The sequence below is a fragment of the Eschrichtius robustus genome, chromosome 1, assembly GCF_028021215.1.
Source record: "Eschrichtius robustus isolate mEscRob2 chromosome 1, mEscRob2.pri, whole genome shotgun sequence".
NCBI lineage: Eukaryota > Metazoa > Chordata > Mammalia > Artiodactyla > Eschrichtiidae > Eschrichtius > Eschrichtius robustus.
The window spans coordinates 166,708,700-166,723,808 of record NC_090824.1 but is presented as its reverse complement, the minus strand read 5'-3'; the positions used below and the strand labels follow the sequence as shown (position 1 = coordinate 166,723,808).

General features: G+C 52.8%; 1 protein-coding gene across 2 annotated transcripts in view; it reads left to right on the top strand.

The window, feature by feature from the left end:
- Positions 1-15,109, top strand: part of CEMIP (cell migration inducing hyaluronidase 1) — a 160,858-nt gene that overhangs the window by 130,562 nt on the left and 15,187 nt on the right. For both annotated transcript variants that reach the window (XM_068558975.1, XM_068558966.1), the window contains exons 15-22: positions 384-453; positions 1,478-1,606; positions 4,050-4,135; positions 5,083-5,214; positions 8,219-8,254; positions 8,335-8,490; positions 11,061-11,241; positions 12,666-12,881. In XM_068558975.1, the coding sequence (XP_068415076.1) occupies positions 384-453; positions 1,478-1,606; positions 4,050-4,135; positions 5,083-5,214; positions 8,219-8,254; positions 8,335-8,490; positions 11,061-11,241; positions 12,666-12,881 (1,006 nt within the window). The remainder of the gene's footprint in view (positions 1-383; positions 454-1,477; positions 1,607-4,049; positions 4,136-5,082; positions 5,215-8,218; positions 8,255-8,334; positions 8,491-11,060; positions 11,242-12,665; positions 12,882-15,109) is intronic.

Genomic DNA, 15,109 nt, shown 5'->3' with positions numbered 1-15,109 from the left:
GGGAGAGAGCAAGAGAGAGAGAGCTTCCTGTACGGTCAACCTTCTGAGTCCAGGGCCTCTCCCTCAGAGACAGCCATTTTTCTGGGTTCTCCTGACATATTTCTTCTAGGGTCCATCTCAGATTTAACCCACAAACTTGCTTATACCTTCAAGAGCCATGCCCCATTCAAATTCTGAACGTGTTCAAGGCATAAATGCACCCCACTTTAATGAGAAAACTGGGTTTCAGATCAACAAATCAAGGGCATCTCAAGTCACTGATAAGAGGCTCATCAAAGCAATGTTAGAGTCCCTGACACGGGCCACCCCTCCGCCCCGGGCAGCAGGATGGGAGCCAGTAGCCCTCGGTCTGACACCATTCAATCTCTGCCCCCTGCCCACAGTGCTGTGTCCACCTTCTGGATGGCCAATCCCAACAACAACCTCATAAACTGTGCTGCTGCGGGATCCGAGGTGAGCAGAAACATCCCTTTTTTGGGTGGAGCTGGGGGAGAGGAGACGGCCGGGGCCAACCCTGAAAGATGTGTGCCCTGAGCCCCCAGTCTAGGTATCCACGCAGTCAGGCTTAGCGTGAAGAGGGAAAAGCCAGCTTGGGAGGCAGATGGACTAGCTTTTAAGTGATGCCTCTGGCCCTTTGTCACACTGGTGAGCATAGCTAATGAGTAATCAGTAGCATTATTAGATGCCTGGCCCATCAGTGTTCTAAGCTCGAATTTTTTAATTATATTTTTCACACTTTATTTATTTTTTATTTTTTGTGTGTGTTGGTGTGTGCACAAGTTCACTTATTTTTATTTATTTATTTTTGGCCATGCCACGCAGCATGCGGGATCTTAGTTCCCCATCCAGGGATTGAACCTGTGCCCCCTGCTTTGGGAGCATGGAATCTTAACCCCTGGACTTCCGGGGATGTCCCATAAGCTCCAATAATTTAATTCTTGTGTCAACCCTATGAGGTTTGTACTATGGTGGGGAGGAAAGTAAGGCAGGAACATGCACAGGATACAAACACGGTATTCTGTCTACACAGCCCTGCCCTTACCCACCCCTCCGTGCTGCTTACCGTCCTTGGGAGCAGGTCAGGTGCCATCTCTGGGCCTCAGCTTCCATAGCTGCAGAATGAAAGGGTAAAGCCAGGAACACTCAGGAAATCCTCCCATTATGTGTCAGGAGGGGGAGATTAACCCTGGCAGTGACTCTGAAATCCAGCCATCTGGCGCCCATGGCTGATACAGTAGGACCACAGACACAGTAGGACCACAGAAGGGTTTTAACAGTCAGGATGGATGCCCACCCCCCAAAATATATTTGCCTCAAACTTCTCGCTGTTTCCTGCGGGTGTGTTTGGGAATGGGCGTTGGGGCCATTTGGGTGATAGCGCTAGGCCCATCCCTAGTTTGGGCAATCCAGTCACCCCCAACAAGAAGCTCCCTGGTGCTGAATCCTGTGGCTTTCCCCCCATGTCCTCCTCCACCAGGAAACTGGATTTTGGTTCATTTTCCACCACGTACCGACGGGCCCCTCAGCCGGAATGTACTCCCCAGGTTATTCAGAGCACATCCCACTGGGGAAATTCCTTAACAACCGAGCACACTCCAACTACCGGGTAAGTCCTTCCAGGCCTCCCCGCCCGCCCACTCGTCCTCCTTCCCAGGCCTGCGCATGATTAGAGCCGGAAGAGCCACAGCTCCCCCTGGCAGCCCCGGAGCCGGGCCCCTGAGTTTGCTTTCGCGGTTCACTTGGTGGGGATGGGCGCGGTGGTGACTCCGGAAAGCCAGGCCTGATGTGTGAGCTGGGGAAGGTCAGGACCTGGCTCTGCAGGAAGATGCAGGCAGCACCAGCATCCTCTCCTCTGGCCGCTTTCTTTTTCTGGGAAGCGGGGCCTCCATCCCTGCAGTGCCAAGGAGGCAGGTGGAAAACAGAAATTTCTGTCCTCTTCGTTTGCTCATCGGTAGTTCTGTGTGTCCAGCACCAAGCCAGGTGCTGGGGAAAGGGACCGGGCTCTCGAGCGTGTCAAGGGCCCCCAGTTGAGGACAGCATCCAGACCAGAGTCGTGGGCATGTGGCAGCGGAGCTGGGGAGGGAGACTGAGACCAGAGACGCCGTGCTGGGGACAGAGATGGTCTTGGGGACGCAGGGGCAGTGTGCAGGTAGAGGCCCGAATGTCAAGGCTGTTCTTCTGGTCCACTCCCTAGTGGTACAGATGAAGAAACAGAGGGTCCTAGAGGAGAATGGATGCATTCAGGGTCACAACCAAAGAGACTCAACTAGGGAGAAGCCCATGAAGATGAGAAATAATCTCAGAATAGACCTGTGTATACAGCTAGGAGGTGGGGTGGGCTGTGACGAGGACTGGGCAGTGTGGGCAGAGGGAGGACCCCAGGCAGTGTCATGTCTTAGAAGCCAAGAAAGAAGAGTCTCATGGGGCAGAGGGTGGAGGCAAGAGGGCAACAATGTCACCTGGACAGAGGAGAGAGTTAGCGCAGGGCGTACCTGAGGCTGCCGTGGGCCTGGGAGAGCCGTCTCCATGCAGAGCAGGTGCAGAGGCTCTGGGGACGGTGGGGAGCAGGGGGCAGTGCTGCTTGTCGAGATCCCTTCCTTGAGAAGCCTTCCCATGAGGCGCAGGTGGGCCACGCAGTACCCGGGTGTTTGGAAAGGGGAGGAATACGTGAGGGAGGATGGCTTCCGACAGGGAAGTAGGCAAGGACTCCTGGCCACACACAGATGGAGGGAGGGGCCCTCAGGGGTGGCAGGGTGGGAACGGAGCGAAGAGGACCCTCGAGCCGGATGGATTCCGCTGCCTGAGCCAAGGAGGATCCCCGCGCGTGGTGTTCACACCCAGTGAGCCCTGCCTCCGTGCCACCGTGTAAGGGTCCTGCTCCCCGGACTCTTTACCTGGCTTCTCTTATTTGGTCCTCACAGCAGGAATTCAGTGTTATCATCCCGTCTTACAGAGACTGCAACTGAGGCCCGAGAGGTGAAGGGATTTACCCAAGGTCCTAGCTCATGAGAGAGAGCTGGGAATCAAGTCCCACTTCTCCTGACTCACATCACCACTGCTTAATTAGAAGTCAGTTGAAGATCACAATAGCCAGTGTCCTCCAGTTCTGTAAAGAAGAGATAAGGAGCCCAAGCCTCCCTAGGAGGCCAAGGGCATCCAGCCCTGAAGGCGGACTGAATGGGGCCTCACTGGGCAGCCTCACTCCCGCTCACCCATGGCTGACAAAGTGGACACCTTTGGAGCCAAATAAGAAAGCAGGGTCTTTCCTTGGGTCAGGCGAAAACCAAGACAAGACTGGGGCAGGATCCCAGACCCCTGCCCCAAGGTAAAGACGGGACTTAAGTTCAGCATTTTCTTTGCATCACTGCAGACACATTTCCCAAGAAAGCACATCTGTCATCCTTAATTTGGGGCCTGGGCTTATGACTGCCCAATGCAGTGTGAGTTTGGGGCATGGACTTCGCTGTGTGGCCTTGGACAAGATACTTAACCCCTCTAAACCTCAGGGTCCAGGGCTTCCCTGGTGGCGCAGTGGTTGAGAATCCGCCTGCCAATGCAGGGGATGCGGGTTCGAGCCCTGGTCTGGGAAGATCCCACGTGCCGCGGGGCAGCTGGGCCCGTGAGCCGCAACTACTGAGCCTGCGCGTCTGGAGCCTGTGTTCCACAACTGGAGAGGCCGCGACAGTGAGAGGCCCGCGCACCGCGATGAAGAGTGGCCCCCCCTCGCCGCAACTGGCGCCCCCCTCGCCGCAACAGAAACAAAGACCCAACACAGCCATAAATAAATAAATTTAAAAAATAAATTTAAACCTCAGGGTCCTCGTCTGCACCTCCGAGAGGACACCTTATTCCAGATTTGACTTGAGCAATGCAGAGCAATGCAGGTTCTTCACCTCCCTCGTTGCAGACCCCCTACCTCTATTAATGCATCCTGAGAGCGAAGCTGGTTTCACTGGAGTATTCAAGAGTACGCAGTGAGGCTGGGTGTGAGAAGATGCCTGCAATCTGCTGTCCAAGCTCATGTGTCCCTGAATGTCCCCTCTCCCCAGGCTGGCATGATCATAGACAACGGAGTCAAAACTACCCAGGCCTCTGCCAAGGACAAGCGGCCCTTCCTCTCCGTTATCTCTGCCAGGTAATTCTATGGGCACGTTCTGTGTGCTGCACATTGAGCTCGTTGCTGTGGGTACCGTGGTGAACATCTGAGCAGGGCCAAATCTGAGTCAGGGTTGAGGCTTCAGCAGCTGAAGGGAAAAATAAACTCCGAGAGGTTTCTAAAAAAATCAGCAGAATCCAATACCTGCTTTTTGGTAAGTTGACAGGACTGGCCAGGGCCCCAGCAGGTTGGACCAGGATAAAAAGGTGAAGAGAAAAGAAGGGAGGAATTTCGCTATCAATTTAATAGGAAGGAACATTCAGGTTGTACCTATAAGTACATCTGGGGCTCAGCCCAAGGCCGGGAGCTGCTTTTAAGAGATGCTGTCAAAACCTCAAGGTAGTTAGGCAAATCAGTACGCTTTAAGGAGACCAAGTGCTTGGTCTCTGTCAAAAGTGGGTAACACCAATGACATGATCATGTCCGTGGAAGACATGACATGGAAGACTTTTGCTGGCCTGGACATCAGGAGCATCCAGGCTCAGTGCTCCATTCGGTGGCTAAGATGTAGAAGCCCAGGAAAGGCACCAGGTCAAGGTTACCCCCTAGGGGAGTAGAGAGCTGGGCACCTCAGACTCCCCTTCCCGGCCCCAGGGCTGCATTGCATGCCAGGTTTGGGACTGGCTGTCTGAAATTCCTTCTGTGATCTGACTCCTCCTTGGGGCGGCGGGGTTCCCCAGTGGTGATGATGAACAAGAGAAGTGACATGTGTGTAGGATGCATGGGGCTGGGCCCTGGGGACAAGACCTCTGACTTCCGCAGCAAGCTCAGGAAGTTCACTGCAGAGCCCAGGGGGTGCAAGTTGGTCGCTGTTTAGCCCGAGTCTTCCGAGCACCATAAGCAGAGAGAAACTCACTGCCCAGAAGGGAGTCAGCTCAGGGGTCCCCCCAACACGGCCACCTGTGCCTCCCCGTGCTGTGTTCCAGATACAGCCCCCACCAGGACGCCGACCCTCTGAAGCCCCGGGAGCCGGCCATCATCAAGCACTTCACCGCCTACAAGAACCAGGACCATGGGGCCTGGCTGCGTGGCGGGGACGTGTGGCTGGACAGCTGCCGGTGAGTGTGGCGTTGGCACAGCGTGGGGACGATGCTTCTCCCCTGGGCAGGGGACAGACACAAGCAAGACAGAGAGAGGAATCCAGACATACCGGTGTTTGACCTTCTGGTCTCCCACCCAGGCAGGAGAATGGAATGGCAGTGGGCAGTGACCCAGAGAACCCCCTAGAAGCAGCATGTGGCTTCAGCCCACCATGCCAGGGGCTGTGGGGCATGACTTGCCCCCAGATAGTCACTGGGCTTGGCTGTAAGTCACATAACTTGTCATATAACCAGTCAGCGAAAGGAAGGAAGGAAGGAGGAAGGAAACCAGTACTTTCTAGGCACCTACCGTGTGCTGGATCCTTGGTTGCATTTATTTCTTACCGTGTTTCTTGGAGATATAAATTCTCATCTCCGTCTTAGACAGTGAGGCTCAGTTGAATGAATTTTCCGAAAGGTGAATAGTTGAACTGGGACTTGAAATGTCAGCACATCAGACTCCAAGGTGCAAAGGAAGAAGACAAGGAACCCCGAGTTCTGATACAAGGTCCCCATGGAGAGCCCCGGCCCACACTGGACGAGGACCAGAGGGAGAGGCAGCTGAGTTGGGACTTCCTCTAAAGGAGCAGCATGGAATGTTCTCCTCATCTGCCTTCGGTGCTAAAAAATGGGAATCAGAAACTCTACGTGGGAAATAAGTGTGTTTCTCCATTTTATCACGACCAATTAAAGGAGAAATGAAGGGAGAATTGCTCGTGACAGGAGCAAGAGGAAGTGAGAGTGTGTGAGGAGAGAGACAGATTTCACACACACACACACACACACAAACACACACACACATGCTCACACATGTAAAGGCTTCTCAGAAAAGCAGAGGCCTGGGCAAGACAGACACTGACCCATGGATGGACCCCAGAGAGAGCCAGACACACACAGGGATGGAAAGGGAATGTCGCTGGCAGAGAAACCGGGGTGGGGTTTTTTGTGGGGTCAGAGAAGAGAGGAAGGGAAAGAAGAGGATTTTGAGAGTTTTGAGGACAGGGGAAAGGGAAGAAGAGAGCCTCTTCTGGGCTTCTGAAGGGCATTTAGGGTATCAGACGGGAGGCAGGCTTGCTCTGTGATTGGCTCTAGAGAGCAGAAGTTGCAGATCTGGGCAGATTTCCACTCAGTAGCAGGAAGAACTTTCCAGCAGCACAAGAGGCTAGTCAATGAGATAAGCTGCTCATCCCTAGAATAGAGGCCCAAGGACACTTGAGAGAGAAGTTATGCAAGAGGTGAGTGAAAGAGAAAACAGATGGGGGTCAAAGCTAAAATTCTCTGCGGTGTTCTGCAGCCAGTGAATGTCCAGATTCTGGCTTGTTGGAAGTTCAGGTCCCCATAGAGGGAGTGGATGCCAGACTTGGGGCCGAAAGACAAATTGTGACGCACGCCCCTGCCAGCGGGGGTGGATCTTCTAACCCTTCACCAGCCTCCTTCCAAGGTAGCCCAGAATCTGGCTGGTGCAGAGGTTGTCATCCCATGAGTGGGCACAGCCAGGGGCTGACAGAAGATGGGGATCCCTTGAGAAGCTTTGAGTATTTGGCCATTGTGTCCATTTCTTAGAAAGGTCACTCCAGCAACCACTCCGTGGGTGGACGCACTCCTAGAAGTGGGAGGGACAACTAATAATACGGCAGTAGTCCAGAGGAGAAGGAATTACAGTGAGAACTTAGGTGAAAATATGCTTTGGGAGAGTGAACAGGCTTAGGTGGACGATAGCTGTTTTGTTTTATGTGCGTTAAGTGTGAGATGCTTTTGAGATACTCCATGGAAATACACCAAAGTTTGGAAGTGCAGGGGGGAAGAGTGGCTGATTTTAGAGTCACCAGCAGACTGGTAGGGGTGGAGGCTGTGAGTCTTCATGCCGTCCCCAGGGGCACAGTGCAGAAGGAGAGGACCTTGGGCAGAGCACTGGGGTACAGCGGTGGTAAGGGAAAGCCATGAAGAGACTGAGAAACAAAAATCAGGGAGTCCTGGGAGAGAACTAGCGAGCACAGGGCCCTGGAAGATGGGCCTTGAACGGTGAATTTGAACTGGATGGGCTTCAGACAGGGAGAAGTGCACGCGTCCCCGAGGACGGGGAACAGGGTAAGCAGAAGCAAACCGGGAACTAGGGAGACTTCAGGCGGCCGGGACCCTCCCTGGAGCAGAGGGAAAGTGGATTCACTTGGGCCTGAAGCATGAGGGCAAGGATTTGGCTTAGGTTTATGGCTGCTATGAAGCCACCAGAGTTTAGGAAGCAGAGAGTGGCACTTCGAGGGGCTGTACACCCCTGGGACAAAGGAAGTGAAGGCAGCCGCCATATTTGGACCCACGGTCCACGGCAGTGCAGACCCAAGGCTCGGCTCAGATTCTGTGGGACCCCTTATCACTCACAACCAGACTCCCTCCAGAAACGTGTTCCTCCTGACCCTCACAATGGACAAAGGCAAAAGGGAGCTGATGAGATCGCTACAGTGTAATTGCAAACTTACTTCTCAGGGCCAACATCTGCCTGACTTCTGGGAAACTTAGAAATCAGCTATTAGTGGTCCTTCCTGCTGTGGCTGAAACAGTAGTGAGGATGGCTACGGGCAATGGAACTGCATCCATGTACTCCCATCATCACCCAGGGCGGGCTGGTCCTGAGGGTAGCAAGACCCTCCACGTCCCCTTGGTCCAGTATCCCACTGAGCCCTGGAATCACAGATGGGGGTGGGCTGGAGAGGGAGGCCCATGGAGTCCAGTCTGAATGCTGCTAATGCAACGTGGCATCAAACGCTGAGAGCCCCTGCATTCACTCTTCTCTCTTTGGAGTCAGACACTGAGTGGGCGGGAATCTAGGCGATCCCATTATTATGCAGAATGTGTGAGCCACAGCTCCCTCAGCAAACCCTGTGCTTATGCAAAGACCCTTCCCCTACACAGGATCCACGGTATGACACCAGGGCAGGCAGGAGTCCTTCCCTCCACGACTTCACTGACTGTCTCCTCTTGTCCCCAGGTTTGCTGACAATGGCATTGGCCTGACCCTGGCCAGGTAAGAGCCAGGTCATTGCCCTTGGCACCCTGTGGGTTGCTGTCTCTGGACATCTCATTCCAGACATCTTCTCTCTACAGTGGTGGGACCTTCCCGTATGATGATGGCTCCAAGCAGGAGATCAAGAACAGCTTGTTTGTTGGCGAGAGTGGCAATGTGGGGACGGAGATGATGGACAACAGGATCTGGGGCCCAGGTGGCTTGGACCACAGCGGAAGGACCCTCCCCATAGGCCAGTAGGTTTGCAAGCATGGCAGCTTCTTTGTTCTGCGTGGCTTAACCTAAACGACAGCAGTGGAAGGGAAGATGCTAGGATGTGATTTCTACCTGTTGACTATGAATTCCTCCGTCCTCTACTGGTCAGAGAAATCACTGAAACAATTGAGATTAACCAGCAGGGGGGTGAAATCTAGAATCAGAGAGAGAAGTCAAACAACTGTGTTGAATATGACTCAACAGGGAGACACAGCTGTCAAAACGTATAACGTGGTTCTGAGCTACGTTAACGGGAATTTAGTGTCCAGGATGGGCGACCATGGCTTCCTCTCTCCTCGGACAGCACACCCACTCAGAGCATCTCATCCACCTCTGATGGTGGTAGAGTGATAGTCACACACAGATTGGGATCTTCAACCAGAAGCTGGGACCAGACTTGGGGGAACAGCCCAGGAGATGCTGTCACACATTCTCAGGGTTGCTGTGCGCATACAGGATGAAACTCGCTCTATGTTAGGGTTAGAATTGGTTTTGTGCAGGAAAGAATTTTCTAGCAGTCAGGTTTGTTAAAGAGCAGAATAGCATGCCTGTCCTGGAGGGTCACGGGCTCTCTGTTGCTGGATGATAAGCAGGTGGTTGGAGAGGGAGGGGGTGACTTGGAGAGCTGACGCACCAACAGAGCAAAGGGACTTGGTTAACTCCTCGGAAAGCTGCAGCTTGGGTCAGTGGTGAGGAAGTCTCTCCTTCTGATGGTGTTTCTGCTCAGACAGGAATTCAAGCCAGAGAACAAGACTCTGAGCCACAAGCAGCAGAGGGCTAAGATTAGCCCCTTCTGCCCCTCTGAGCTTTCTTCTCTTTCTCTAGGAATATGTCCTTCCTGCCTCTACAGGTAGGACATAGGCCTAAACTCCCAGCGCTAGTGGGATGGGTATCTTTGAAAAGATTTTGCAGAGAGAACCACAGTCTCCTTTGGCATGAGTGATCCAGAAGCCCTTGTTTCTGTCTAGCCTAAGTGGTGTAGCAATCCCTTCAGATCATTTTTATGAGCAACTCTGGGTCTGCATATTTGGGTTTCTTCGCTGAGGGTTACCAGCCTCCCCAGGGCCAGAATGTTCTGACGACTTCCAGAGGTGAGTTTGTTTATGGAGGCCTGACAGCTTTGTCAGACTCAGGCAGGTCCCTCAAACTGCATTTGTGAGCAGGAGCCCGGGACCTCACGGTCCTGATCGTGAGGGATTCATCCTGTATGGGCCTGGGTCGGGGTCCAAGGGTAAAGTAAGCACACAGTTTAAATATAGAGCTAGTGAGAACGGGCTGTCCCTAAAATACCTTAAATGGAAAAATGCATGGAGCCACTCCATGAGAGCCAGGATTCAAGGCGATGACATTAATCAATTACAAATATAAAAATACAGAAATACCAGAAGCCCTTGGCATACCGTGTGCTGAAGGCGCATTGCCGAGACTGGTGCTACCAGGCCCTTCCTCAGGGAACCGTATCTGATGAGGGGAGCTCAGCGCTGAAGACAGGGACCAGCTGGAATGTGACTTCTCCCCATAGATTGCCTTTTTCTGCTTTCTTGTCCCTCTTTCTGCCCTTTCTTCTTTATGTTCACCATGGAAGGAGAAGGCCCTGACCCAGAAGTAGAGATACCAGTAAAAGCATAAACATTGGGCTTGAAGAATGAGCAAGCCTAGCTTTGGGGCCAGGCCCAGAAAGGATCAGCCCAGCCAGCCCCTCCTAGGCCCTTGTTTCCCACGCCCTGCTCGGGAGTCCGTGGCAAAGGAGAGAGGCATCTCGAGCTCTCTGCCCCCTTGCTGGGCCGAAGGCAGAATTTCCAAGTCCCCAGTTCTCCTCCAGCCCCTCCTAGCTCCAGCTCCAAGCCTTTTGCCTCTTCCTCCATCTTTCCCTGCTTCTGGGGTATCAGGCCCTTCTTGGGGTCCCCTGGCAGTTCACAGTCTTGCCCTCCCAGGGGGGCCTGCCCTCCCTTCTAGGGAAGCTTGAAACATCACCAGGCAGCTATTTTTCCATTTCATTATCACCTTCCATTCTGTGTCCTTCCTCTCCCTAGTTTCCCAAACCCAGCATACTGCCAATCGAAAGGCTTACTCACAGAGAGGAAGCTCATCTGGGTCTTAATCTAATTAAATTGTTATAGCAACTGAGACCAAGGCAATACTGAGTAATGGCTCTACCCTCCCAAGGGACATGATACTGGCTCTCTCCAGTAATATTTACAGTATTTATCCAATGACTCTTCACAGGATGGGAATATGTGGGGAAATGTTTGTATAGAGGACCATCTCTCAAACCCCAAGCCAGCAGCTAGACATCCATCTCTCCATCCATCCATCCATCCATCTAATAATTCATTGAGTAATCATCTATTGACATTTACTGTGTCCATAAATGCTTTCTCAGTGAATTAATTAATGCATCAATAATGTTCTGTTATAGGGGGAGTTTTGGGGGTGGGAATCAGGAATGGTTTTACCCAGAAGGTCTCTTACCATCCACCTCGGAGGGTGTAAACAATGTGGCGGCACGACATGGCAATCAGCCTGACATCTGGCTTCCTTAACTCCATAGGAATTTCCCGATCCGAGGAATTCAGTTCTACGACGGCCCCATCAACATCCAGAACTGCACTTTCCGCAAGTTTGCAGCCCTGGAGGGCCGGCACACCAGCGCCCTGGCCTTCCGTCTGAACAACGCCTGGCAGAGCTGCCCCCATAACAACGTAACCGGCATTGCCTTTGAGGACGTCCCGGTGAGTCCTCGAGGCGCCAGGGCAAGCTCCCAGCAAACCCAGACTTTGGGCGGTGATTCACAAGTCCCTGGGGGGCCTGGAGTTTGAGCCGTTGCCACCACCGCAGGGGTTGAACATTCTCCTTCAAGCAGGCTGGGCCACGTCCCAGGTCTGTCTGCATCCAAACTGGAAAAGTACAAGTGTAGGCTGCCCCACAGGTCAAGTCTGGGTAAATGCCCCCTTGCCCTCACCCTGCTCAGAACCCACCCAAGCCTCAGAAGGAACTTTCCACTGCCCTCAAGGTCCTGAGGCTGTGTTCCTCCAAGGCTCTTGGGTTCGACCTACCGAGTCTGGTGACCGGGCCACTTCAGTTAGCACAATTCATCTAAAAAAACCCCCCAGCAATGCCCAAAGGAATCGTCCCTGAAGATGCTCTGTTTAATTTCTCCCTCCTAGCCCTCGGCAGCCAACAAGTTAGGAGCCGGGGCTGAGGAGGTCAGGACAAAGGGCTGCGCTTTGAGACGAGGCAGGTCCAGGGCTCCTGGTGCCTTTTGTCTGGGTTACAGCTTTCCCAGACCTCCCCTCCTCCTCCAGCTCTCTGCTCCTGCCCTTTGCCTGTCTGCCCAGTTCCTGGCAGCCTCAGGGAAAAGATGTGGAACTCAAGTTACTGAATTTCTTTACTCAGGCCACGGAGGGCCTGAAAGAGGTCAGCCATGGAAATCTGCAAGGGCTCGTGTTGAAAGACTGTCTTCCTGAAACACACCGCACACTCTCACACACGTTCTCTCTCACACGTATCCACGCGACGTGTGTGTGTGCGTTTATTATACATGTATATGTACTTTCTCATACATTCACTGCCACCTCAGCCTCATTCCCTCTCCACGTACACACACTCACACACACACACACTCACACCCACTCATGCACACACGCGTGCACACACTCACGTACACACTCTCACACATTCACTCACACACACACCCACGCACGCACACACGCGTGCACTCACACACACTCTCACGCACACTCACCCACTCACACACACTCACGTACACACTCTCACACACACACGCGCACACACGCACACACTCTCTCACACACACACTCTCACACGCACACACTCCTGTGCCTGCCTCCCCATCCCTGCAGTGTTTTGAGCCGCGTATTAGAGCTCTCTCCAGGGTCACACACAGCAGCCAACCCTCCAGTGAGCAGAGGCCAAAGGAACGTGCTGGGTCTGAGAGCTGAGGCACAGTGAACGTTTGGCTGTTTCTCTGGCTCCGTCCGAGAGGTCAGCCATGCGCTTTCCTATGCTGCCCCAGAGCATCTTTGGTTTGGCTGGTTTGTAACGTCTGGAAATCGGAAACTTCGCCCTGGCCTGACGACAGCTGCTGCTTCCTCTCACCTTCTGGTCCAGCCTCACATTCCTGGGCTCTGTTTAGATTACTTCCAGAGTGTTCTTCGGAGAGCCTGGGCCTTGGTTCAACCAGCTGGATATGGACGGGGACAAGACATCAGTGTTCCATGACGTGGACGGCTCCGTGTCCGAGTACCCTGGGTCCTACCTCACCAAGGACGACAACTGGCTGGTCCGGCACCCAGACTGCATCAACGTTCCGGACTGGAGAGGTGCCATCTGCAGTGGGCGCTATGCACAGGTGGGGATGCAGGGCACACCTCCTCAGTGTCACCAGTCACCCACTCACGGGACAAGCATTGAGTGAGAGCCTCTGCCAGGCCAGAAAGGGACATAGGTTTCTTCTTCATTCTTCTTTCTTTCTTTTTATTTTTTTCTGCTAACCCAGTAGGGTTTTCAAAAAGTCCAAGTGAAAACACTTTGTAAGCAGAATGCTTAGAAAAAGAAGTCAGGCTTTGGCACCTACTAACTGTGTGACCTTGGGCAAGTTACCTAAACTCTTGGAGTGTCAATTTCCTCATCTGTAAAATCAGGATAATAGTTGAACCCTTTTAATGAGCACATGGAGTGCTTTACCAGCCCTCTCCACCAGAAATACAACGTAAGCCGTCCGGGTGATCTTAAATGTTCTAGTAGCCACGTTAAAAAGGCAGAAGAAATGGGTGAAATCTATTTTAATAATATACTTTGTTAAACTCAATATATTCAAAATACTACCATCTCAACATGTAATCAGTATAAAAAAATCATTAATGAGGCACTTTACATTCATATTTTTTTCCTGTTCTAAGTCTTAGGAAACTCCCTGCATATTTTATACTTATAGCCCACTCAATTTGGATTCGAATTTTCTACAATTAAAGTAAAAGCTAGTCCTACCCAAACAATAAAGCTATGTTTAACTATTCAGCTGGAAAACTATTTTACCCGCTTTGGGTTTGAAATTTAAATGAATTAAAATTCAGGTCCTCAGCCACACCGGCCGCATTTCCAGTGCCCAGTGGCCACATGGGACAGCAGGCTGAGTCAGAGCCTGGAATGTGAAAACATGAGTTACTGTAGTGTTGTTACTGATGTTATTTGGAAGGATAGCTGAGGACTAGATAAGCAGGGGGAGAGAGCCCCCGAGGAAACGAAGAGCTGTCAGGTCAGGAGGGAAGCACATGAGCCCAGTGACTCCCGAAGGGGCAGGAAAACGTAGGAATGAGGAATCCTCACAACCATCCCACAGGCAGGCATCACTGTCACCACTGTGGGCATCAGCATTCCGGGCATTAGAAAAGAGATAAAGGTGGACTTCCCTGGTGGTCCGGTGGTTAAGACTCCATGCTTTCACTGCAGGGGACCTGGGTTCGATCCCTCAGGGAACTAAAATCCCACAACCCCCGAGGCACGGCCCCCCAAAAAAGAGAAAAGAGCTAAAAGTGATTTCGGGTCTGGGGAGGGATGGGGCAGGGGGCTAGTGCCAGTGAAGGGGAAGGGCCATGGGGGGCGAGGTGGGCCCCTGGAGGCGGGGCCGTGCTGGGAGCAGGTGCCAGCGGAGGTGGGAGGGGCCAGTGTTAGCAGGAGGGGGGCAAAGAGGAAGGCAGGGGCCAGGGGCAGGGAGGTCCAGGGTATTTCTTTCCGCAGTAGAAGGGGAGGTCATGCACTGAGAGGGCAGAGAGTGGGCCTGAGCCGGGGGGCCTGCAAAGAGCGATCAGGTTGGGAAGAGGTGCCGTGGAGACTGGAAAATGCTGACAGAGGCGTGTGGAAGGAGTGCCAGGTGGTGCTGCAAACCCAGTGGAGACTGCAGACGGAGCATGGAAGGGGCACCGTTCTCCCTGGCTGCAGGACTTTCTCAGCCCTGCTCCAGAGCCCTGCAGAGGAGGTGGACCTGTGGAATGATCCAGGCCGAGGCGTCTGGATGGGTGGGCAGGGCAAGGGATCTGATGCTACGGGAGCGAGTGGTTGACCTGATGGTCTAGGGCAGATAAGAAGGGAAGTAGAGTCAGAAGGAGCTGACAGATTGGGGTCATGACCTGAATAACTAAAGGCTGACCAAACCCTTAAGGCTTGCAGGCACACTGCGGGCATCATAGCATCCCTGATTCAAGGGCGAGACATCCCATGTGGAGCCTTGATCTTGAGCTTCCCTCCCACCCTTTCTTTCTGATACATTGCTTATTTTATTTTCTGCCGAAAAGGGCTGATTGTTAGTTAGAGCTTGGAGGTTACCATACCTGGCTACTGGTGAATTATTATTAATAATCTCCTCCCTCCACTTTGCAGCTTACAAAAGGCTTTACTATACCTTTAAATTCTTATACCCATGACAACGCCATACTAGGGCAGGGTTGAAGTTTCTCTTCCCATTTTATATGTGATACAACTAGAGAGGAAGATAACCCCTTCTTTCCAAAGGCACAACATTATTGCATCTTGATGCGATGGTCTCTCTTGGCCACAGCTACAGGGATGTCACCTAATGAA